The following is a 27,483-nucleotide window of genomic DNA, read 5'->3' on the forward strand; positions in this document are numbered from 1 at the left end:
AATAACCAGGGACTGAGCTGAGTTTTAAAAAATACATAAATAAAAGGAACACATCAGGTGCCTCGCTGTAAAGCCCGTGGTTGCTAGTTTCCGCTGCAGGCCAGAGGCGGTGCCGCCTCCCCCAGCTCTCTCTCTAAAGATTAACCCTGAGAAGCTGCGCACAACTTCCTTGCTTGAAAACTGAGAGTTGGGCCCATGGCTCTCATCCTAGGGGTCCTTGTGTTTCGTTGAAGTGAGGACGTTCTGTAGTTTAAGGGCACTTTGCCTGGGAACCGCGAGGTCGGCAAAGCACAGAGGGTTTGGATTTCTTGCAGGGCCGCAGTCACGCTAGGGCGCCGTCACCACTCCTCACCCCCCACTCCGCCCATTCCAGCCTGTTGCTTCCCCGCCTCTCTGGGTCGGTTTTTTTCCAGCGACTCTATTGTGACGTCCAAACTCCTGGGCTCCAGGCTCACTTCGGAGTTGGTCCCCGCCTCCCGCCTGCTCCCCTCTGGCCCGGGAAGTCGCGAGTGCCCCAGTTGTCGCCTGAGAAATTCACTCGGGGACCGCGGGTCGCGCAGCCTGCGTGGGAGTAATTGACGGCGATGAAGCCGTCTTGGCTGCAATGTCGCAAAGTCACCGGCGCCGGAGGACTTGGGGGACCCCTGCCCGGGTCTTCTCCAGCCCGGGGAGCCGGCCAGGCCCGCAGGGCCTACGTGGCCCCCGGCCCGCGAGGCGCTCTCGGGGGCCGGGGCTGCCGCGCGTTGTCCTCCGGCGGTGGCGGCGGTGAGTACAAGACCCACTTCGCGGCCTCATTGGCGGACCCTGAGAGGTTCTGGGGCAAAGCCGCCGAGCAGATCAGCTGGTACAAACCCTGGACCAAAACGCTAGAGAACAGACACCCTTCCACCAACTGGTGAGTGACTCCTCCGCCGCCCCTGATCTCTTTGCTCGACGACCCCTGCCCCGAGAACCTGGAGTTCTATTAGGAAAGAAAATCGAGATTGAGATGTGCCAAGATCTTTCATTTTTTAATTCCAATTTCATAACTCTGTTTCTTCTCTTGAAGGATTCGGTTATCTACTGTGAGCTCAGTTTCCTTACAGACAGAGATTCATCTGTATGGCAGGGCTCTCTCTGCTTGGCACTGGGGGTGTTAAGCCGACTAAAACAAGGACCTGTCCCCAGGAGCAGCACAGCACAACCTAGTATGGGGAGAGAGCGGCGTAAACAAATGTAAGCAGTTTATTAAACTAGGGAAGTATGTTAAGTGGCCACACACTGTGGCGAAGAATAAGGTAGAAGAAAGACTTCATTAAAATCACACCTAAGTAGGTTTGGAACGATGGATAAAGTCTACAAGGACCTAATTATTAAATAGATCAGGAGGCGGAAAACAGGTTGAAATTTGATAGTTACTGTGGTTGTGAATTACTGTGTTAGCTGGAGAGGTGGGACAGGGGCCTAATGAATCAGGTGCTGGGTCCAGAAAAGTTTTATGTGTCCTGCCAATTAGCTTAGATTAGAGCAGCGCCCTGTTTTGTATATGAAGCTGCAGTATGGGAGTGTCCTGAAAGAATGCACATATAGGCCAAGTGGTGCTAGAAATTGTGGTAGGAATAAAAGTTTTTCTCCTAGAGTTGTAATTATAAGTAGTTATCAACACTATTTTTATTTTACAATAAACAGATAAATTGTAGAATAAATGCCAAACTTGCTAGAATATTAAGGTTGAGGCACAGTCTGTGAGAAGAGTTGTGGCTGCTGTTTGCGCTATGTGCCTATCCCTTAAAGGTGTAGTTACTGTCACCTGCCAGCTATTAGGAAAAGACGTTTCCTGTACAAGTTTAAGAAACAGTGTGATAAGGTTTCCCATTCCCATTTCCAAATTCCCAGCAGTGAGATGGGGAATAACAGGGTCAGGTTTACATTTGACAAATATCTCCTTGTTGAGGGCGGGGAACTTAGCTAGAATAGATAAGAGCAAGTCGACCAGAGCCATGATGCCCTATCTTTCCTATTTGGAAATGTTTACATGGTTTTTCCTTTAGAATCTGAGCACCTTTCCTCTTCCAGTTCATTTTTTAAAATTTTTTTAAATTTTTTTTTTTATTTTAGTAGTATTTGACTCACCCTCCTTTCCATGGCTGGCAATGACTCAAATGCCAGGTATACACCAATGATTAATGTATGGCTCCTGCTTTTTGGGAATCATGATTAAGAACGTGGTCTCTGGAACCAGAATACTGAGTTTTAGTCTTGCTTTTCACAGTTACTGGCTGTGTGTTCACAGGCATGTTACTTAACTTCTCTGTGCTTCCATTTTCTCATATGTAAATGTAGAAACAGTATTAATATTTACTGAATAAAGGATTAAGACCATGTCTTGAATAAAAAGGCCCTATAAATGTCAGAGGAAGAATAGCTATCTTTACACTCTCACACCACAATTATTTTAGGAGCAAGAAATTCTCCTGGTATTTCTCAGATCAAAATACAGAGATTATTGTGTCTCCTAAGGGTGTGCTCTCAAAAAGTTCTGTGTTCACCTATCAATCATAAAGAATAGTACCAAAATCGTTTGTGGCCATCCCTACCATAAAACCATGTGCAAAGAACTCAATTAAGAAGTCACTGGGATATTCTAAGTAAAATACAATGAGGGTCAAACATAAGACAGTGGAAGTAGTAATGTAAGAAAAAGGATCTATTTCTAGGGGGTTAGCTGGGAGTTGGCGAGGTCCCAGGGGAATCCAGAGAACGTGGATCAGATAGACATTTGAGACCTGGAGATTTTCTCTCTAACTTGTTTTTTCTTCTTAATCTCTAGTTAACTTACCTAAATTTTCTAAAATTATGTGTATGACATGTTTATAATGAGAAGTTTTGTCAAAGAAGTTTTGTCAAAGAAGTTTTGTCAAAGGGTCCTTGTATTTTCAAAAACTCAGTGCATTGTAGATCACTATCGTTTAGTCAAATAACAGTATTCAAACACTACTAACAGTCAAACACTACTGAAAAAAATTGCACTAAAGAATTTAGTCAATCTGAATTCTTCCTCTTTGTACTCTTAGAATCTAGTGGCCATACCTGTTTTAGAGCATCCCAAGAGATCAAAGCGAATAAGAGATAAATCTTGGAGTATGTATTTATATCAGCAGCGTGATGCAATCTTATCAAGAAGTTTGGTAGGCAGAGCAGAGTTGAGGGAAGTAGAGGTAGGAGGCCGTATGTCTAATTTTAAATTTCATTCAGTTATTGCTTTCAATGTGAATCCATTACCCGTGTTGGACACCTATTTGTAGTTACTCCTCACTGATTAACAATTTTCTACGAAGCTAAACTTAAGAGCAGAGCGAATGTCTTCTTCTTTTTTTTTTTGGTCTTTATATCTCTAGGGTCTAGGGTAGGGTTGACACATAATTTAAAAAATGATAGCCAAATAACAGGATACATAGATTTGATGGTTTTTGCTTCTACATGTCCTTTGGAGGTGGTGAGTGCATTCTGGCACAATCTGATGTGAAGGAGCTTTGTTATTTTCTTTGAAGCTGGGATTTGGGGAGGGGAGAGGGTAACAACCAGGTCTTCGAGTAAAATGAGGAGTTGCTACAGCCAATTGTTCTCTAGATGGAGCTGACATACATATAGTCAGGATCTCTGATGCCTTTTGGGAAGCCAAAGGCAAGAAGGTTTTCGCCTTTATTATAAGCTTGTCTGTTTTTCATGAAAGTAAGCTCTGATTGTAATCTATAGGCTTGTCAAAGCCCCAACACATAAAGAGTAATGCGTGTCAGCTTTCACAATGGCATAGATTACTCAATAGTAGTTTACATATGCCGAAGTATGAACATGGAATAGAAATCTTTAAGGGTGATACACTGAAGGAACTTTCCATTGTAGTGAATAACCCTATAAAATTTCTGCTACTATAATCTCTGAAATCTTTGAAAAACAAATCCCAATTACATGTAGATGCTTTAGGAATTTGTGAAGAAATGTCTTTCCTAACAGTTTGGTGGTTAATTCACATTGTTGACACCTAGCTTTTGGGGCAATAAAGTCTATGATAGAGACCTCAATGGAGAATTGCAATCAAAGGTGAAGCAATTAGAATTCCTAGCAATTTCTCTAATCCTGGAACAACAGAATAAATGTTTGGCTTATTTTCTTCTGATGAATTAGACATTCTACCTATCCTGAAATTGAAATCTAGCTGCCACTCTCTGAAGGATTAGGCAAAACACTTTTACATTACCCATTGAAGTTGACTCTTCTGCTTAGGTCATCAGTTCATCTCTTTCTCTGAAAGCTTTGCAATCCCATTTTAGTTTATTTTTATTTAAACAACACTCAATGATAAGATTCTCATGTACTGTTTGATTTAGAATTTAATATGTATTAACAGTGACTATAAGCTGAAAAGGAAAAGACTAACTAAATGCTGATTACTAGAAAATAATTTTAGTTTGGTTAACATTTCTATAATGGAAATAGTGCAGGTTTTTCAATATGCAAAATCTTAATTACTTACTAGCTATGAGATAAAGGTTGTTTGATCCCTCCAAGTCTTAAAATGGCTGATAAAAGTTAAAGACATCAATCATTCACTCACTGTGTGTATAGTACAGAAAAAATGATGAAAGAGGTAGTGAAAGAACTCACCACACAACAGCAGGGGAAACATACATTAAATAAATGATTACCAAACTATTTATTTAGAGTTGCAGTAGATGCTATGAAATACAATGGTTAGGAGAGAAGAACATTCCAGGCAATGAAACTACATTTGCAAAGGCCTTGAGATATGAAGTTGCTCAGTAAATTCGAGAAATTGAAAGAAGGCTAATGTGGCTGGAGTTTAAGGAATAATCAGGAAATTATGAAAAAATGGAAGAAGAGAGCCATTTTGTGAGTGGTATTATGTGTCATATTAAGGTTGTGAATTTTTTTTTGCTCCTGGCATATAACAGATAACCAAAGCATGCATTTCTTACTCTTCTTTTTGCACTGGAACAAGATATGTTTGAGTTGAGCCCCAGCTCAGCTGCTTACTTTGGGCAATCCTGGATATCTTCGTTTGCAAAATGAGAATATTGGTAGTAACAGTTTCTTAGTATTATGGTGGGGCGAGGGGGGCTTATACAATATCTCAGACTGTGCCTGGCACACAGCACTAGATATTAGTGTCTTTGAGAAATATTCCCATCAGCTAATGTGGTCCAGGAAGTTTTCAGATAAATGGTAGCGTTTGAACTGGATCATAAAATAGGACTCAGGAAGAAGAAAAACATTTCTGTGTGGGGAACAAACAGGACAAAGGCATGGAGGTAAGAAAGAACCAAATGCGCTTAGAGGATAGTATAATAGACCTGTTGGTTTATTGTGGTTATTTTGAGTTACAAGTACTGGAATTCAGAAAGTAGTTTCAGGATGGTTTTAGAAGGCTTGAAATTGTAAGCCAAGGCATTTGCATTCACTTCTCAGGCTAGAAGTCACAGTCTAACTGAAAGCCTGCAGATAGATTCCGTTTGACCCAGGTGCTGGGTTTTTTGTTTGTTTTCTAAAATTAGTTGTCAGTATTTAAACGTGGGAAGATTTCATTTAAAATCTAAATTTTCTTTAACAATTCAGTTTTGGGGCTTCTGTTGAATAAAAGCAGACTGTCAGCAATGGGTGGGCATTCTCTCATGGCGACACTTGCCTGGAACTGGGTAGCTACTGTTCCAGGCTAAATTAGATGTAGTAACTGCCTGGCCATGGGGTGTAAGAAGGAAAAGAAGTTATGATGACTGCAAGAATGTGAGTTAAATTTCCAAGTGGAGGAATTGATTGTGAAATTAACGATAATGGGCTAAAAAATGCGGGAGGGCTTGATGTAGAATTATAGATTTGACTATAAATTGCAAAGAGTTGAGAGTTAAAGCCTGGTGAATGACTATTGGGTAGGGGGTTGGGGAAGATGGAGGGAGGAAGAGGAAGAAAAAGAGACGGGAGGGAAGCGTAGAATACTAAGAACTGAATTTTGGAAACAAGTAGAAGAAAAAAACAATTGTGAGAATGGTTGAGACTTATTCAAAGAAGTAGGAGACGGAAGAGTAGGATATTTTAGTGTCAGAGTATGAGTAAGAAAAGAGATAGAAATAGGGAAAGTCAAGAGAGGTCAAAGGTTCTAGAGATGTTTTGAGGCTATTGAGGATTGAAAGATCAGTTTGACTCAGAAATCCTCAGTGACTTTTAATGATGTGATGTCAGTAGAATGATGAGGGCCAAAGCCAGAATAGTGCATTACAGAGTGAACTGATGGTAGGCAAAAACATTCACGGAGATATTTGACATTGACAGGAAAGGACACAGGATGACAGCATGTGGAGGTACTTCAAAAACAGTTTCTCACTCTTTAGTTTCCTCTCTACTTTAGGAGAAACCCATACTTAAAGGCAGAAGTGAAGAAATCTGTGAAACAGGAATAAAGGGAATTTTGCTTATTCTTCATCAACAGGACTCCCTGTTTTTGCAAGTTGAACTTTGTTTCGCTTCTTTTTTTCTTTATATACTAGAAGAAACAGGATAGAAAAGTTTAAAAGATGGAATGAATAAAGAGCTACCCAGCAGATCTATATGTTCCTGTTATGCACTATTTAGCTAGGTAGCAAAACATTTGATTGTGAGCTTGACAGGGAAGATAAGAAGACAGTTGAAAAGGAATGAAAGAATGAATATTTGTTCAGTTATTCCGAGGTTTACCAGGCATGAATGATGTCGGTAAGTGGTTCAGAGGGGAAAAATATTCTTGCAATTTTTCTGAGTTTGACATTGTTTCAAAGGAAAACAAAGAAAATATAATATGGATTTTATGTAAAAAGAAAGTAATTTAATTACTGAATTTTGATTTTTTGGCAAACAATTACTCAGCCACATTAAACTGGGAAATTCGATCTTTTAAAAAAAACTTATTAAGTTTCAGTGAAATTCCCTTTATATTTCTCAGATTTTATATAATTATTTTTAATTATGATTTGAAGGTGAGAGTTTTATCTAAAGTTGACAAATTTGTCCCTTTTTGACAAACTCTAAATTAAATGAATTTATTCATAGTACTGTGCACAGTACAGATATATTTGAAATTTAAATTATCATTTTTTATAAATAAAAAAAATATTTTAAGAAGATACATGGTCAGCATGAAAATAGCCTGTTAGAAATACAGCTCCTCAAAATAACCTCACCAAAAAGACCAATTTTAAAAGAGGGGCCTTATTTTATATTCTGAAGGTCAGCAGCTTGGTGCCGTGCTGTATCTAATTTTCTCAGTCTCTTATGCTCCTGAACCCTCATAACAGAACAGAGGGACCTACAGGAATGCTGCAATTACATAAGCAAGGATGGATTGTCTGACAAAGGCACAATCAATGAACAATGGAAATTCAATCAGCTGTGACCCATCCACTACCAGGCCTGGGGGAAAATCCAAACTCTGAGCACCACCTGGAAGGTGGCTTTCTTTTCCTTTGTTCATGCCACATGCTATTAGTTGAGAAAAAAGAAACAAACAAACAAACAAAAACAGTGGTTTGAGTTATTTTTTAGTTCTTATCCTTCTTCCTCCTCTTTCTGCAAAAGAATTTCCACTCTCATAAGCAACAAATAGGAATTTTGTAAGGGAGAGCATTGCTTTTTATTGTAGTGTGACATTTGCAAGAAAACGTGTTGGAGGCTAGTAAATCTCTGTGGTGATATATATGAGTGTAATAACCTCTTTAAATTACAGTTTTAGGAAGCACATCCAAATGTGGAACTCAAATCTTTTATCTAAACTATGGGTATAGAGAACTTGTTACAAAAAGCATTAATTGTATTTGCTGGTATTGTGGCCAGTGAAAATGAGGTAAGGGACAGTTCACAGAAAGGAGAGGTACTATTATAATATTTGGAAAAGTGAAGTTTAAGAATTTCAAGTTTGAAATAGTCCAGCTGAAAGTCTTAGAGTGGCGAAAAAAAGAAGCTCTTTCAAAGACTAAGTTAGAGAGGAATAGAGTTTAATTTATGACTTAGATAAAGAGTGAATTTTACTGACATAAATATGAATTGCTCTAAGTGGGAGAAAAGCGACTAGTCTGTAGGTCTTTGGCTTAAGAGCTAACTCTGGACAATAGGAAAACCTTCTTCTTAGATTTTGATGTTAGAATAATATTGTGCAAGTATAATTAATCTTTAAGATTCCTCTCCTGAGTGAATATGTCAGTTAAGTAAAATAAATTTAGAAAGACTTAAAAAAAAAGAAAGAATGCTCAGTACGTACTGTAGACATGACCAATATAGATATTTGTTAAAAAAAAAATTTAGTATGATAGAAATGTTACCAGAACAAAAAGAGTCAGTCTGCCTGCTCCACAGTCAAAGGAAAGATACATGTAAGTTTGCCACAAAGAAAGTAAGGATTTATTGTAGAGAGTTGTGAGTCCGGGAGACAGGTGAGCTAATGCTGTCAGCAACTTACCCCCCACTGACTCTGGGGAGTACAGATTATACAAGGAAAAAGTCAGTTGTCATGGAAACTATGGGAGTTGGGGGTAGGGTACTACTGATTGGATAATTGGCCACGGCTGTGGTGACTGAATCATTGTATGAGGTTCTGGAATCTGGCAAGGCACCATTCTGTCTGTTCCCGTGGGTGGTGGGATTGCTCTGCCTTGATGGGCCTGGGACTGAAACATATCTAAGGCTAAGATATTATCCTTAGTGTAACGGAAACTTATTGTCCCCATGACTATAAACCTGAGGCTCAATAACTCTTATGTCCTAAGGCTTAATGATTAAAGGAGCAGACATACAAAGGTAGAGGGTGGAAAAAGCAAGTAAGTCACAATGTCATTATCTGGGCAAAACCATCTTGAATCAGAAAAAAAACTGTATTAAAGAAATTAAATGAAGTTTGTATGTGGTTATAGAATGATAAAAAAAATGTAGTAGCCGAAGGGATATAAATCAGTATTATTGATTATTTGCTAAATAACCATAAGCAAAAGTATTGGAGCTTAGAAAAGTCTACTTTTGTACTAATTTCACTTTGCTTTCTCTTTATACTTTTTCTTTTTTTTAATAGATTTTCATTGATTTTCAATTGAGAATTAAGTGCTTTTCTAAACCACAAATGCCCTGACTTTGCCTTCTTCCCAACTCTCCCTTGTTAAGGCTGAATGAAGTTTGCCACTATTACCAATGGGAATTTGTCACATACCCTGTTTTGGTGGGTAGGAGAAAAAAAAAGTCAAAGATCATTGTTTGTAGAGAAAACAAACTGATTTCTGGGTTAAAATTATGCTCCCATCTTTGAGCAGTACCTTGCACCAAATAATTATAAAATGGAGAAATTATCCAATGCAGACTGTGATGAGTATTATTGTTCAGCAATATCTATCGTTTTCTACTTCAGAGCACAAAGGAGGATCGGATTTTCCCACATAAACGTAATTCTGTAATTAGCTTTGGCTAATGCAATAAGAGGAATAAGGTGTGTCACTTCAGGGGAAGCTTTTGGGTGCTAGTGCTTCAATCGTTAGTGCTCTTTGGTCTGTCACAGCCGTTGTAGAAGCACATGTAGGATCCAAGTAGTCTGGATTGCTGAGCAAAGATGCATAAATTACAATGCTTTGGGGAGTCCACTTAAACCCACAGTGAAGTTGCATAAGTGAGAAATACACATTTATTTTTAAGAGTTACTGAGAGTTTGCGGTTATAATAGAGCATCTTGCCCATCCTTATTGATTGAGAAGAAAACAATAACTATAGAATTGTTGAAATGATCATGTTTACTAATGCACATAAGTAGTGTTCAGCATAGAGTAAAAACAGCTAAGCTTTATTTGCATCTATGCTATGAGACAGGTATGATATTAAGTACTTTAATTTATTTAATATTTATAATAACCCTCCGAGATAGGGTCAATTTTTATTCTTATTTAATAGGTATTAAAATGGAGATACAGAGAGTTTAAGAAACTTGCATAAACTTATAAAACTAGTAAGTAGATCTAGGATTTGAACACAGGCCATCTGAATTTAGTATCTATATTGTATCTAAATAAATACTACATTATATTGGTTCTATAATAATAGTCTCAGTTAATTTTAGTTTTTCATATTTTACTCCTTGTTCACTGAAACTACTAAAAGTTATTTTAAAAATGTGTATATTAGATAATGGAACAATAGATTGATGCTCTTTGAAGAAAAATAAACTATATTTTATACATAAAATATTTAAAATATATATTTAAAATATTTAAAATATATATAACAGTCCCAGAGAGAGAGGCTTTATATTAATTATTACCTACTTTAGAAATATCTCCTGGAAAGTAGAAAGCAATATTAATCTTCTCTTATAAAAATGCTGTGTTGATTTTCTGGCTTAAGGAAAATCTATAATGAGCACATTATTCATTGCTTGCGCTATGATTTTAATATTATTGTTATTAGAACATGGTGATATATAGCCTAATTAATTCTTCTAATTATAAATACTTGAAAAATTTCCTTTACTCTAACCTCTCAGTAACAGAAAATACTAGGACTTGATGTATCTTTGTAATTATGGAAGTCGTTGATTTTATTTACTATTTAAAGCATTTGCGTGTAGTATTCTTTGCTGTTTTTCTTTCATCACTTTTTATCTTGATCCTGGTACAGGTGGATAGACCTTGATAAATGGCACATGTTAAGTGCAGAGATGAGTTTCTTAGGAATCATATTGCATACAGCTTTCTTAGTTCAAATATGAATATCTCATTTTTTGAAATCCAATATAAGAGCAATGAGTGTGAGCTCTCTCACTTACCTGTGTTATTCCATAGATGTTGCCAAACTTTGGGGAACATACTATCTAAACATATTCAGTTCATACTTCGAGTGTTTAGGGCATCAGCCACAATAAGGGTGAGGATATTTGCAGAGTCTGTAATAGACTGAGAAGGAAACTCACATGTAATTATGCTCTAGCTCATGACTGAGCTGTTCTTGTTTTTAAAGCTGATGCACTGTCTCTCAATAATGATAACAATAGCAACCATGGCAATGACAATAGCAGTTACTAACCATTGAGTACTTGCTCTGGGTTAGGTCTTATGCTAAGAATATATATGTATGTTTCTTTAACTTCTTCCAACACCTGATGAGATAGGTATTGTTATAATGCATTTTATAACTGTGTAAATTTAAGCATAGAGAGATTAAGCAACTTGTCAAATAGCAGTGGACTTAATTTTTCAATCCAGTTGAGTCATACTATAGAGCTTAATTTCTATAATGAGTTGTAATTACACTTTTTAACTTCTGTCAGGTTGTCATCTAACTGTTTAGATGTCTGGACCTAGAGGGTACAGAAGGATGAGAACAATTTTAGAATTCTAAAAATTTTAATTAGAGATGTAACTTCCCTTTTTCTCATTTGTTGTCTATGTTTCTATGTGTCTTCCATTCTCCTCTCATTTTAGAGGAATGTAAATCTTCACTTTTTTCCCTGAGTCAATTCGCACGTGTCTTCTTGACAAATAGTTCTTTTCTAAAAAAAGTCACCTTGAATCATATGTAAGCTTTAAGCTAGTTTGGCAAAGACTGCTCAATACTTATCTTTATTTTATCACTGTACATCCACTGCATAAGCTCACACTCTACTAATAATTTTCTCTTACCAGTAATTTAAGAAACCATGACTAGGTAGTAGAAGGGCAGAGTTCAGTCACCTTTGTTATCTCATAACCTTATGTATATCAGTTGAACTGATTGTAAAACTTCACCGCATGCAGAATAAACTTCTTAATCCATCTCTTTAATTTGGGTTCCTACACAAATTGCAGGAGGTATTACATGAATTACCCATTTCATCAGAACCCAAATGAGCCATGAATCTTCTTTCTATCAAGGCATCAAAGACTTTGAAATCCTCTTGTCTTCATGGGTTTAAATTTCATTATGAGGCAGTTGGCCCCCTTGCTCCTCTTTAGCTCATTTGTTTTTGAGTTGTAGTAGAGAATGTTTTACAAGCAGCATGGGTTTCTAGTCATGAAACCAAAGACATGTATACTGCAAGGGAAGAAATTACATTGCTTATGTGGTACAGACTAAGTACCCATGAGAGCATGGACTGGAAAAGTCTCTCTGGCACATATCAGATTTTGAGTTTTAGATTTAACAGTTGGATCAATATTATGTTCCAAAATTGTCATTTTTTTTTGTAAATATGTTAACCAAATATATCAAATTTTATTAACCAAATAAAAATCACCTGTTAAAAGTGATAAAAGAAAGACAAATACCATATTTTCACATATATGTGGAATCTAAATAAACAAAACAAACAAAACATAAAACCATGTTCATAGACACAGAGAACCGATTGGTGATTACCAGAGCAGAAGAGGGATGGGGTGTGTGTTGGGGGCGGGGGCGAGAATTGGGTGAAGGAGATTAGAAGGTACAAACTTCCATTTATAAAATAAGTCATGGAAATTTAATGTACAGCATGGTGCTATAATTAGTAATACTGTAGAGCATATTTGAAAGTTACTAAGAGATAAATCTTAAAAGTCTTCATCACAAAAAAAAAAGTTGTAACTCTATGGTGATGGGTTGTAACTAGATTTATTGTGGTGATTATCTCGTAGTGTATACAAATATTGAATCATGTTGTATACCCGAATGTAAAAATTATACCTCAATAAAAAAAGAAGAAAAAAGTGATGGTAATCAGATAACATAAAAAATATTTCCTTTGGGACACATTTATGGTTTCACAGCAAATGATGATAAAAACCTTAATATTTATGTTATTTGGAGTAAAATCTGATTTTTATCTGTTAAACACTTGAATTTTAGAAAAACGTAAAGCTGATTTTATTATCATGTTAAAATGTTGGGTTCTGAATGCCCGAGATCTCCTACAAATTTCTACTATAAACATCTCATTATTTACCTGAATCTTTCCAGAGCTATTTGAAATATGATTTGTAATTACGGGCTTAATAGATCTAATTTGATAAAATGTTTTGTCTTAATTTATAAAAGGATTAATTTAAAAATTTATAATGAGTAAAAAATGACTTTAATTAGAAAGATTTTCTTTTTCTTATTAAATATCTATTAATTTCAAAGACTATTTTATGGAAATAATAACACTCTTAAATCAAAATCCCTTAAATCCTAAAAGATGATTTTACTGTGTGTTTGTGGTTGTGTGTTAGTGTTATAGAATACAAAATACATTATTATGGTAATAATAACTACAATAATACATCTTACCATATTTCTTCAACTTTTCAAGAACATATGTTCTGAAAGAAGAGTTTAGGGAATGTTAAATAACTTGTTCACGTTCACTTGTCATGCAGATGGCAGGTCTGGGATAACAAACCGGATCTGTAAGACTTTAGAGAGGGTATCAGTTTCTCGCTGTCACATTTCCTCTCTAATTAATCCTACTTTATCCTCATAATACCATTTGTTACAAACTTAAAAACAAGCCAGGTGCATAGATACACACACACACACACACACACACACACACACACACACACGTGTTTGTTAGGCTGTTATATTTACAAAAGTGAAGTATTTTTGGCTCTTGAACCTGTTCATTCATGAACTCATTTGTTCCTTTATTCATTCTTTCCTTCTTCCTCTTGTTCATTCTTCAGTTATTTATTGAATGTTTTCTATGATCCAGGCCCTAATCCAGGTGCTGAATGAGAGTTTGGATAGCGTATAACTCTGAAGAACAATGTCATACATCAAAGGAAAAAAAGTGGTTTTGCTTGTAATAAGATAGCTTTCATTTTCTCGTTTAATAAAAAAGAGTAATCACGAGTAGTATGAACTACTTAGTTATTATTTTCTGAATATCTGGGTAATAAAAAAGGTTTTATTCTACAATCAACTCTACACAGAATTGCCTTTGACTGTTGAGGTGTGAAAGACTAGAGCACACAGCCTCACATTTTGGTGAACAGTAGCCATTTTCTAACTAATGAATTCTTTAATAGATAAAAGAATCAACCAATTTAAATGTTATCCCTTTGTGCAGGCTCTCATTTTCTGCAAGAGCTGCTGACACGCAGAAAGGTGAGGAAGAGACAAATAACAACTACAACAAAAAAGAATAAAGGGAACCAATGGGCTTGCTTATCATTAGCTTGATAATTAACTCTTGTATAATTGAGCAAGCTGCACTGTATTCAAGTTTCAAATTATTGAATGTTAATGGAAAATGGTTTATCTATAATATGTGTGTATGTAGATAGTGTGGGAACTGGCACAGAGCAATGTAGTTTATGACATTGTTCTCAGATTATTTTGAAGATAAGGCTAGAAAAAAAGTGTAATAAAATTTTTGTTTACTTTGTTTAACATTTAAGTTATGCTCAATGATAACTACTTAGTTAAATTAGATTTATCTTTGTAGATATGTCTATGTTTATGTCTGTGTGTAGGTTGTTTGGTGAGAGGTGAAGGTGGGGAGTTGGATGAGAAACAGTGTGGTTTAATAAAAAGAGTAGGTTTTATAATCACAAGGCCTAGGTTTGAGACCTAAGTTTGAATTACTTTTCATTGACATTTCTTTATTCTGATTGAATAATTTAGGTTCATAGTTTTTCCTACAAAGAAGCTGTATTATTTTAAATTTTAATTAGATAAACTAAGGAAAGCCAAAATAGATGGAAAATCAACGTAGTTTAATATCTAAGTACGTTCTCAGTATATCTTGGTATATTTGATATATTTCCCACAGTCTTTTACGTGTTTTTTTCTTTTTAAATTTTTATTTTGGAATAATTATAGACTCAGAAGAAGTTGCAAAAATAGTACAATGAGGTTGTTTGTATCCATCGCTCAGCTTACCCCAAGGGTAACTAACATCTTACATAACTATAGTACATTATCAAAACCAAAATTGACATTGGAATTACAATTCACAAGACTACAAACCTTATTCAGATTTACCAATTTTGCATGCACTCATTTTTTTGGTATATGTATATGTTTGCCTTTTTAAAATCTATAATCTATGTCTGTTTGTCTGTTTGACTCTAGGTCTCTATTTACTCTTACAGAAAAATGAAATTATAGTATCCATACTATTTGATATCTAATTTTTCCACTTGAAATAAGTTATGACTTTTTCCATTCCTTTCTTCTTCTATTCCATGATTTTTTAATGTATGCAGAATATTTTAACATATTGGGTGAATGTACAATTATTTCAGAATTCCTTCACATTAATGTTTAAGTGGCTTCTCTTTATTTGCTTTATAAACAGGTAGATATACTTGCATTTTGGACACAGCATTCCAAAGAGTTCTCTCTGTCTCTGTCTGTTTCTTCCTCCCTCTCTGTTTCTTTCCTTCCTTCTGCTGATAAATTCTTAGATTTCTGGGTCAAAGTAAATTTATATACTATCTGATGTACACTGTCAAATTTTTTTCTCCAAAAAGGTAAATAAATATTGTGAATAAGGTCCCACAGCCTTTTTCCTCATGAAATATTTAGAGAATAGATAAAGGTAATTATTTGGTGGACACTGAACACTGGGCTCTGTAAAATCTTAACATTGTGTCACATTTGCTTTAGATCTTTTTATTTTAAGCAATAAACAAAATTAATGTTCCCTGTGTATCTCCTCCAATTATGTAGTCTTTATAGAAATAATTTCAGAAGGATTTAAAAGGCTCAATGAGTAGAATACAATGATTGATTGTATTCCTCATCTTTAATAAGAGCTTGTATTAAAAATCTCTCTGTGGACATGAACTAAGTGTTGTGTAGAACAAGTTAATGAATGTGGTATCTGCCTTCTGGGAGCCTCAGCGGTAAAGGAGAATTTTATCATAACATTGCAGTGCGTCATTCTGCATGAGTTATAGCCTTTAAACAAAAGATATGGATAGCTAGGACAAAGATGTAATATGAAAATAGAAAAAAAATGCAATCCTACGATACACAGGTTTCGAACACATTGGTTTCAATATTACTTATTTCTTCCCTCCTTTCTTCCCATTTCTCCCTAACCAGAGTGAGAAAACACCATGTCAACAAAAAGGCTTTCGCCTTCTCTGCACAGTTCTGAGGCTATTCCTTTTTCTTTTTTCTCCTCCCCCCACCTTCCTTTTTGTTCTTTCTTCATCATTTCATTATTATTATCATCATCAGGGTTAAATTCTGGCAGTCATCTTCTCTTCCATGCAACTGGTTGACTTTGGAGAGTGTGCCTCCTCTTCTGCCCGCTCCTGGTTCTTTGGTTACTTTTGAACTTCCTAGGCCTACCTGTTCGGGGCCTCTGTGGGCATCCTGGTCTGTAGGTTTGGATTTCTAAGGAACCTGCTCTGGTTTGGAGTCTGGTTCCTTATGAGCTCATCATGCCTTATTTCTGAGTTGATCGATTGAGGATCTCTGCTCCTCAGTGTCCTAAGTGCTCTCTTGAAAATGGCTGACTAATGTTTGCTGTTTTTTCAAATATACTTTTAAGTTTAAATTTATTTAGGATTACATTTAAATTTCAATAAATTTATGCTTTGAAATTTAAATGTGTTTCGATCTCATCTATTACATTGACCTTTAATATTCATTTAATTAATTATAATTTTAGCTTTTCTTTTTTTAAATATTAAACCAAGTCCTATTTCCTTTTGCTTTGAGTCTCTGTTTTTCCTTCATTTCCCCTAGAATCAAAATAAAACAAACAATATCAAACAGTGACCTCACTTTCTGCTTTGAATTAAACTGTCAGGCGTGACTCACAACCGGAGGATCTTTAAGATGATTCATTTATGCCTTTTCATTGACAGTGGACCCAGTTCAGATAACAGGTATTGATTTCTTGAAAGCCTTTCTTTCTACTCTTTTTCTTGTTGGCTACATGTCTCACCATTGGCAGTTCACTCAGTTTTAAGCTGAAATGATCTGGCAGGGGTGCGTCTGCCTGGGCTGTCCTTTCATGTGGCAGCGGGGCAGTCTGTGGCCAGATCTGGTGGAATGTGGCTGTGTTCTCAGTGTAAAGGATCAGTAGAGGTAAAGACTGTCTCTCTCTTTGTGTTAGGTTTCTCTGTTAAAATAATTGTCCTGTAAAGAGATATGCTTTCCAAGTACTTTTTCAAAAACAATATCCCTAGAGGTTAAATTACCATAAGGTTATTATGCTGCTCCAAGTAAGCTATTACCAATTTGGAGGGTTTCCTGGAACAGTCAGTTGATACTGCCCAAGGCCAAGTATCTGTAATTTAGATGGGATGTCACTGTGTGAATAAAGCAATATGATGCCCTCTTAAAAATGCTTAAAGCCTCCTCTGTTTGTGATGAGCGTAGTCTTTTAAGCTAGTCATTGTTTTTGCTGCATGTTTACCTCATGAGACTTTTTCTTATTTGGGTTAATGTGTCAGAAGAGTACTACTTTACTTTACATTCTTTCACACTTGCAGGCATTTATTTAAAAATAATTATTGAGCATTTGCCGTGTGCCATTAATGAGCTAGCACGTAGTCTCTACCCACAGGAAACAGCATCTAGTGAAGGTATAAGAATTACTCAAATACATAGACACTTAAAATTGGAAATTCATCACATTTTCCTTGGAGTCAGAAAGCACTAGGTTCCATTCTGCCACATGTTAGTGTTATAATTCTGGGAAGTTGTTTGACCTCTCTCAGTCTCATTTCTCATATGTAAAATGGGAATAACACTATCTTCCTCAAGGGATAGCATGTGGATTCAATGATTTGATGTATATAAATTATCAAACTCAGAACCTGCCGCATTATTGGTGATTAACAAAATGTCCATTTCCTCACCTCCTTCAAACTGTTTTTATTGATTTTTTTTCTTAAAGGATATCTTTTTTCCAGATATCCTTTAAGGAGGATATAATCTTGATGCTCAGAGATAATAAAAGCTTCACTTTTCTTTGATATGCTCTTCTTTCTACTTCTAGTACCTTTTGGTTTGTTCCTATAATAGTCTCCCCTTCCTCCCTGCCCCCACCACGTTTTTATTACTTGCCATGATGTCCTAGGCTAGTCAGTAGATCCTAATCGATTCCATTTCCTTGTTTGCCTCTCAAGTCTGTCCAGAAATCCATTTCAGAGCATGGCGTTCCCCTGCTTGAAATCCTTTAATGGCCTCCCTTTAACAAGACATTCAACACTTTTAAGATAATACTTGCACTGCTCTTTTTTGCCTTAGCTCATGTTATGCTCCCACCACAAACACACATCTCTTACTTCGGCAGCACTAATGCACTTGAACTTCAAACAAGAACCTGATCTTTGCCCTGTTTTTGTACTTGTACCACTTGTCATTGCTATTGAAAAAAGAAACAATATTTGCATTAATTTGCAACCCCTCTCCCCTTAGCTATCTTCATTTTTCATCCTTCTCTTTTCATAAAAACCAGTTGAAAGACTTGCACAAGCTAAAGAGAAGCCAAAACGTCCTCCTTCTCTTTATATCCTAACTTCTCGGCCATGTTGTCTACACTCGGCCATGTTGTCCTGCTCTTTCTTATACTCTTGTATCCACTGCAAGGTGGCCTTAGTCCTTATCACTCTATCCAAATAGCTCTCCCAAAGATCATCAACACCTACTTGTTTCTTACTTCAGTTGATTGATTTGAAGTTCTTTCCTTATTTGATCTCTCTTTAGTATTTGCTCTGAGGGCCACCTCTGTCTCCTTGAAATTCCTTACAACTGCGCTGTCTAATGTGGTAGCCGATAGCCAAACACATGTGGCTATTTAAATTTAAGTTTGATGTAGTGAGAAATAAAATTTAAAATTTAGTTCCACAGTTATATTAGCGACATGAGGCTATTGAACACTTGAAAGGTGGCTAGCGTGATTGAAGAACTAAATTTTAAATTCTATTTACTTTCAATTAATTTAAATTTAAATATAGTCAGCCACCTATGGCTAGTGGATACCCTGTTGAGCAGTATGATGATAGAGAACATTTTCATTATCATAGACATTTTTATTGGACAGGGCTTCTCTAGAGCAAGGATTGGCTAAGTTTTTCTCTAAGAGGCCAAATAGTAAATATTTTAGCTTTGCAGTCCGGATAAGTTCTGTCGCAACCATTCAGTCCTGTTGTTGTAAAGCAAAAACAGCCACAGAGAATCTATAAATAACTGAGTGTGATTTGTGTTTCAATAAAACTTTTTTTGCACAAACAGGTGAGGGGACTGATTTGTCATATGTCTATAGTTTTCTGACTCCTCTAGAGCCCTGGTTTCTTTGATGTGTACTTTTTTCATTCTCTTCTTGTTTTTCTCTAAAATTTTACTTTTCAGTCTTCATATTTCCCAGATCCTTTCCTCCTTTCCATCTTCATCACCACAACACTTCATTATTGCCAAACATCTCTAAACAGTCACTCTCTCCTTGTGTCCTGCTCCAGCGCATCATACCATTGCCACATTACTGTGCTTTTATAACTTATCTAAGCCAGTTTCCTCATTTGGAAATGTGTGTAATAATAGCAATTGCCTGAAAGGGTTATTGGAAAGAATCAATGAAATGTGTATAAAATTGTGCTCATGGAGGGTATAGAGTTCTCTCATATTAACTCATCAACACAGGATAGTAGTTGAGACTTGGATAGTAGTTGATGACTGCCTGACATCCAGTCCCAGCTTGTCACACACTAGTGTGGACCTTGGGTAGACCACTTAAACTTACCTCAGTTTCCTCATCTGTAAAATGAGGATGATATTAGCATACACACAGAGTAGTTAGGGTAATTAAATGAACTCATTTGTGTTGAATGCTTATAATACTGTCTTGGTACAAAGTGCTGATTGATGGTTTTTATTTTATGTTTTTGGTTTTTTAGATGAGGGAAAAAAGGCCTAGATACGTTAATTTCCCTGCAATCATACAGCTAGTAAGCGACATAGATGAGATTTGAACTCTAGTCTTTTGACCTTAAAAGTCCAGGCCTTTACATTATACTACATTTCTTTCAACATACACTGGCTTCTTATCATATTTCTTTACTTGGAATTAATCTTTTTTTGCTCTGTGTTTCATCATACTTAGTTTACACCTCTGTCAGGAAACTTACCACATTTTCCTTATAGTTATTGCAAATCATTCTGCCTTTTGAGAGTGGAGAGCATGTTCCTAGTTATATTTTACTCCCTTCACAGTTTCAAGTCTAATCAACAACAAATTATTGTTAAATTTCTTAAATAGAATAACTTTTAAAGAGGAAATCATTATTGATAGTTGATCTACCAATAGATAGGGGATTGTAATCTGCTGAAGTCTTCTTATAAAATAATAAATTATATATTATAAAGGTTGTATTTTCATCACCATTTTAGTATATAGATTTAGTATTTTAGTATGTAGATAACCAAAAGTATCCATCATGTTTGGATTATTTTCAATATGTTGGCCTTTGTTTATTTGACTTTTGAAAAAGAGCTTCATATTTGTTTGTTTTTTTCTGAAATTGTGTTGAAATGAAGACCCACTTATTAGGTCATCAATGAAGGCAATTGTAATATGATCGAAAGAGGAAAGTTCATATCAAAAGGTAAATTGTAAGTTGGACGTTCCATTTATTTAATAATGAATATATGCAGAATACAGAGGTCAGTCGCTGAGAGTATAGAGAGGGTTGCAACATTATGATTACTAAATATGGTTGTGCTGGAGGAAGCTTTCAACAATTATTTCATGCAAATTGAAACGCAGCAGTTTGTGAAAGAGTTACATGGTTCATATTATTTAAAATACATTTTATTTTATTCTTAGAATAGGAGCAAGTGGTAGAATTGGGAGGAACATTTTAGACTTTACCGATTCACATTTCCAGAGCTGTGTAATCAAATTCACCAACTAAATGCTATCAATTTCCCCCTCTGAAAGAAGTAATTGAATGTCAGAATTTTATTTCCTTTTATAATGTTTAAAAATTGATTTAATAAATACGTGCTTAAATAACAAAATTTAAACTTTCAAAAGAAGGAAGCTTGGTGGTGTTGGGAATTGATGGAAATAGAAGAATCATGTGAATATTTGCTCCTAGCTTCTTTTGACACTGGGGATCAAGACAGTGGAACGTGTCAGGCTCCTAACCTATTAAAAATTTTTCAGACGTCCACCCACATTGATTGATTTAGCTCAGTGTGTGGGCCAAGTACACACTCCTATTTAACTTCTTTGATGAACAAGACCAAAGCGAAATACAGGATGGGTTAAAGTCAGATATTAGGGAAGACAGAGAAGATTCAAGGTAGGCTAAGGTGAAGAAGAGAAGAAATCAAATTCAAGCAAGATTCCCTCCAAAGACTGAGTTTTTATGCTAGATGTAAGCCATCAGGGCTTAGTGAGGAAAAGGCAATGGAAAATCGAAAGTTATGTATAAAAAGTCTAGAAGGAATTTCAAGAACTTTCTTCTTCATCGAGGTCTTTCTGAAGACCCAAAGCAGTTTGTCTGTGAGCTCAGACACTGGTGATGGCATCTCTGACTCCTTTTTAAGGACATCTAACATTACTATAGTGACCACATATAATTAGCTGAGATTCCTTTCATTTCATTTGCCCTGGAATGTATCCCTCTGCTTCTTAAATTCTGAAATGTGACTTTATATATTAAAGTTTGTTTAAATTTGCTGAAGTTGATGGATCTTGAGACTTTTTTTTTAAATCAGTCAGGGTAGACTAGATGATGGTGCAGAAATAAGCAACCCTCAAACCTCCCTGGTTTAAAATAGCCTACGTATGCGTTACTCATATCAGTTTATCTTGGGTTACCTGGGCAATTCGTTCCATGCCATCTATCATCACTCAAGGATACAGACTGAGTTACGATTTGAAATGTCACTTGTTCTTGTGGCAGAGAGAAGGAGATGTGGTAAACATGCATTGGATCTCGAAGACTTCTTCCATTGCTTTGTAAACTTCGAGGCCATGCCTCATTTTAAGTGGGTATGAAAGTGCAATCTTACAAGTGCCTGGAATGAGGGCAACCAAAATCATAGAGGACAGCAGGAATGATAATGACAAATTTATAGTAGATCTCTCTATGTGATTTCGAAGGTTCTATGTAGCCATTTATTATGATTGTTCAGCTACTTGAGATTGATTTTGGTGAGAAAAATAAAAAGAAGCAAAATTTTATGGCTCAATTTTTAGTTTCTTAGAACTGAGTTTAGATGTCATAAGAAATGCTTCTTTTACAAGATGAAAATTAAAAAGATGTTTTTATTAGAATTTTTTCATTAATGGTAGTTATACTGATTATAAAGTTGATGATTCAGTCAGAACAAGAGCCAAGCAATCTTGACTGTTTTAATTTATATTTTTATTTCAATATATTTAAATCACCCATTCAGTACCTAAATGCATGTTCATAAAAATTAAATAACACAAGAGTATTTATTAGATAAAAATATAACTCTCTCTTCTCTTATACTGGGCCTCAATTTTTCTCTTATCCAGAGTTTACCACTATTAATATTTTCTTGTCGATATTTCTAGACTTCTTGTTCTTTTATACAACACAAAGATAAACACACAATCAACTTACTTTGTTTGAGTTAAAAGTACATTTTGTATATATTATTTGTATATATATATTTAGGGTATATATTCCCTAAATTACTGAACTAATTTATCTGGTTATCAACATTACATAAGAATGCCGGTTTCTCTTAACTCTCACCAACCTCGTGTATTACATCTTTATATCAACCCAGTGGGGGAAAATGGCATCTCATTATTGTTTTAATGTTCATTTTCCAGATTGTTAGTAAGGCTGAGCATGATATTTTTTTGTTGTTGTTTTTTGGCCATTACCTTTTCTATCCTTTATGGATAGCATGCTGAGATTCTTTGCCTATTGTATTTAAAATTTTTTTCTTATTGATTTTTAGGTACACTTTAAATATTACTGAAGTTGCAAATATATCTTTCTTCCTATTGTTCATGTTGAAAATATGCCCTCCCCACACACCAGCCTCATAGATATATCTATAAACCCACAGGTATTTATCTGAGTGTGAAGATGCAGGTAGCTGAGTGGAAGTGATTTCAGAATCCAAGTAATAATCCCTGTTCACTTACTAATGAATGCAGATTTTGATTACTAGAGTCCTTCTTCCTATGATTGTTTGAGGGAGAAGAGGGAATTTCCAGGTGGCAATGTACTGTTTCTAGGTCTCTCAGAAAGTATATAGAATCTGCTTCTGTTCTAGAGATCTTAAATCTAGACGAACATCCGTACAGACGCTCTCTCTATTTCAAAAAGTTAGACTCTAGACTGTTAAACATTTGTCTGATGTGTATGTGTCTATATGTGTGGGTGTGTATATGAGAGCTTATATCTTAATTATACCTCCAAACATCCACAGTCCATACTCTATTCCTACCTGCCTCTGATCTTATAGTTATTTTGGAGTTTTATCTAGAGAGTTTTGTTGTTGTTGTTATTGAGTCTTTTTTATTACATCCTTAGGGTTTATAGGTTCTTCATGAATGTATTCTGTGATATGGGTGTATAAATATTTCTACACCTATTTTCTTTCTTTTATTTTGACTTAATAGTATATACAACATCATGGTAATCTTTCCATATTAGTACACTTGGATCTCCATGTTTCTTATGAATTCTGGATTTAGCAGTCATTCTTCTCCTATCTGCTTTATATATTCCAAAAGTCTGCTACTGTTCTCACTGATGGTAGCACCATTTCTAGTGATTCCACTATTGTTATCAATTTAATTTCAGGTTTTTTTTTTTTTCTGTTATTCAAGTGGCCTATAGTGTACATTTAGATTGCCTGCAATTTTCTACAGAAGGAATTTGGGGCAGGGGTGAGGTAGGATAAAGAATACTAAGTTATTTTTTTTCTTTCCTCAATAGAGCTAAAAGCTGACTGACTTTAAAGAAAGAGTTATTCACAAGACTACTGACAGAACATTGCAGTAGTTATATCTAGAAATTATATAGCCTTGACATACACTCTGATATCTACATATCTGCATAGCTCTATCTACATATATATAGGCAGATATAAGTATATAATGCTAATATATATGGGAAGAATGAGGACAGTAAGGATTAGTTAAAAAATGATGCTTGAAAAATTGACTACTGATAAATAAATATAATTATACTGCCACATCACAATATATGTACACACATCATTTAATTCATATGTGTAATATATAATATTTAACAGCTTGCATACACATTTTATACATATATGAATAAATTATTGGCACATTTAAGAGATCAATATAAAAGTGAAACAGAGTAGAATGAATCATCTTAGAGGAAAAGTGGCAAAGGAAAAATGATAAATTTATTTAACTACATAAAAAATTAAAATATTTTGTCTTGAACACCATGAATTAAAATTAGTGAAAAAATTGAGAAAATAATTTATTACAATGTCAGACTTAAGGTCGATGTCCTATGTAGAGCTTTTAAAATTTGGTAAGACATTGTACTTAATAATAATCAAAGAAACCAAAATTAAAACTATTTTTTACTTTTCAAATTGGAGAATATTGTGTTTAGAGGAGTGTATATGATGAAATGGGCTTTCAGGTAATGCTGATGGTAGTATAAATTGATACAATATTTCCAGAAAGGAATTTGATTATTTTATTTGTGTGCGTGCGTATGTGTTGTTTGATTGTAGGAATCTAGCCTGCAAATGTAATAAAAAAGAATGTGACAAATATTTTTCTACAAGAAACATTATTCTAGGATCATTTAAAATAATGACAATATTGTGAAAGGCAGTTTGAAACAAAGTAGGATTAAATTAAATGATAGAAATTCATTGAATATCTAGATTATTTCTAAATAAGATAAAATACTGAAACATTAATGACCGAACATAGATTGATTTATCCACTTTTGCTTTCTTTTACAGAGAAATTAAAGCTATTTGGATCTCTTAGTTAACATGTTTTGTTCCATGCTGAGAAATTTCCTATGAAAAGATATGTCTGCCAGTCCACAGAATGTTGCTGTAAAAGACAATTCAGAATTGTTTACTACTGAGTTTTCACTAGAAATTGAAGTTTTTAAGAGTTAAGCATTCTAATTAATATATGTAATTAGAACTACTAGAAATAATAAGAGTAACATCTTTGTGTGCAAGGAAAAGAGAATGTGTGTTTCAGTAAAAGAAGCTATGAGGAATGAAATATAATTTTTGAGGGAGATAAAGTAATTTTGTCCTAAAGAGAGACAACCCCTCCAAAAGAAAAATCCCAAAACGGGACAAAATCTGAATGAATTATATATATTTTCAAGTTGAAGAGGTTTATGGGGAAAGAATCTTTGGAAAGGAATTTTAGACATGGTCCAACTGATTGAAATTGAAATAAATTTATATAAGAGCAGACACCCAGACCAATGGAACAGAATTGAGAAACCAGAAATAAACCTGCATAATATGGGCAAATAATTTTTGACAAAGGAACCAAAAACATACAATGGAAAAAAGAATGCCTCTTCAATAAATGGTGCTGGGAAAATTGGAAGGCCATATGCTGTCACTGTACACCAAAATTAACTACAAATGGATCAAAGACCTAAATATAATACTTGAAACAATAAATTGCATAGAAGAAATTATGGCACTAAACTCATGGGTCTTGGACTTAGAGAGGATTTTATGAATTTGACCTCAAAGGCAAGAGAAGTAAAAGCAAAGGTAAAAAAATAGGACTATATCAAATTAAAAAAATTCTGCACAACAAAAGAAGCCATCGACAAAACAAAGACGCAACCATCTGAATGGGAGAAGATATTTGCAAACAATATTCTTGATAAGAAACTCATATCCGAAATATACAAAGAACTCATACAACTCAACAAGAAAACAAATAATCTAATTAAAAAATGGAGAGAGGACCTGAACAGACACTGTCCTAAGAAGACATACAAACGGCCAACAGACATGAAAAGATGCTCAACTTCACTAGCTATTAGGAAAATGCAAATGAAAACCACAATGAGATACCATCTCAGACCTGTTAGAATGGCTATCATCAACAGGACAAGTAATAACAAGTATTGGAGAGGTTGTGGAGGAAAAGGAACCCTCATACATTGCTGGTGGGAACGCAAATTGGTACAGCTGCAAAGGAAAACAGTATGGAGGTTCCTGAAAAAATTAAAAATAGAATTACCATATGTCCTAGCAATCCCTCTTCTGAGTATTTAACCTCAAAATTTGAAAACATTTATGCAAAAAGAGTTATGCACCTCTATGTTCATTGCCACGTTATTCATGGTGGCCAAGACATGGAAACAACCAAAGTGCCCTTTTTCGATAGATGATTGGATAAAGATGGTGTGGTACATATATACAATGGATATCACTCAGCTATAAGAAAAGATGAAATATTGCCATTCGTGACAACATGAATCTTGAGATTATCATGCTAAGTGAAATAAGTCAGAAAAAGTTGAGAACCATATTGAAGAAGGACTCCTGTATTAGAGGCCTCACAGTGTCCATGGCCTCACCTCTTCTTACCTTATAGTTTGTAAATACACAAAGACTTCATTTATTTAATATGGTTTTGTTTGCCTCTGATTCGAGCTGCTTTAACCCAGATAATGGCTTTGTGACTCACTTGCCTCCCCACCTTATCCTCTCTATGTCCGCTCCCTTAATTATTAAGCCTTAGGACATAAGATAAACTGAGCCTCAGGACTATAATCATGAGGACAGTAGATTTCTGTTGGACTTTTACAGCATCAGCCATGGTGCCATCTCGTCTGGTCCTGTGACCCGGAGGCAGAACAGCAGTCTCTCCGGGTCACAGGACCAGACGAGATGGCACCATGGCTGATTTCAGAAATGGACACAATGATCAATTGCCTCATCCTCCTTTAGTCGTCCAATCAGTGGTGCCTATGTCCCCAACTTTCTTAGTTTCCATGATGACTGATTTTTTTTCCCTGTATAATCTTTACTCTGGAGATTTTGGGGTAGCCATGCCTATGAGCGAGAGCTTGCCTATGTTTCCGGGACTTGCAAATCTCTAACAAATGCTTATTCTATTTATCTCAACTCCTGTGTCACTCTATTGGCTGAGCGTGCAGACAGCATGAGTACAGGACTCATATGTCCTCTGGTGATAATATGATTTCACTTATATGTAGGATATAGAACTGAAAGCAACAAATGAACAAGATAAACAATCAAAAACTCATAGACACAGACAACCATACAGTGGTTACCAGATAAAAAGGGGGTGGGAGGAGTAGATGTAGGTAAAAGGGGTCAAATATAGGGTGATGGAAGAAAATTTAACTTTAGGTGGTGAACACACAATGCAGTATACATATGACGTGTTATAAAATTGTACACTTGAAACCTATATAATTTTATTAACCAATGATACCCCAATAAATTTAATTTAAAAAATGAGTTTAAATATCAAAAATACACTGTACAAAATTAGAATTGGTTTTCTCTTTT

The 27,483-nt window shown here is 35.3% G+C and overlaps 1 protein-coding gene across 2 annotated transcripts in view; it reads left to right on the forward strand.

Moving 5' to 3' along the window:
- The first annotated feature begins 397 nt into the window (after positions 1–397).
- The window catches only part of ACSS3 (acyl-CoA synthetase short chain family member 3), a 150,511-nt gene continuing 123,425 nt past the window's right edge, over positions 398–27,483 (forward strand). The window contains exon 1 of one of the 2 annotated variants that reach the window (XM_039838932.1): positions 398–895. In XM_039838932.1, the coding sequence (XP_039694866.1) occupies positions 585–895 (311 nt within the window). In that variant the 5' untranslated portion in view covers positions 398–584. The remainder of the gene's footprint in view (positions 896–27,483) is intronic. The other variant, XM_039838931.1, reaches the window with a different exon arrangement.

Source organism: Pteropus medius, unplaced genomic scaffold, assembly GCF_902729225.1.
Source record: "Pteropus medius unplaced genomic scaffold, Ma_sr-lr_union100, whole genome shotgun sequence".
Classification (NCBI taxonomy): Eukaryota; Metazoa; Chordata; class Mammalia; order Chiroptera; family Pteropodidae; genus Pteropus; species Pteropus medius.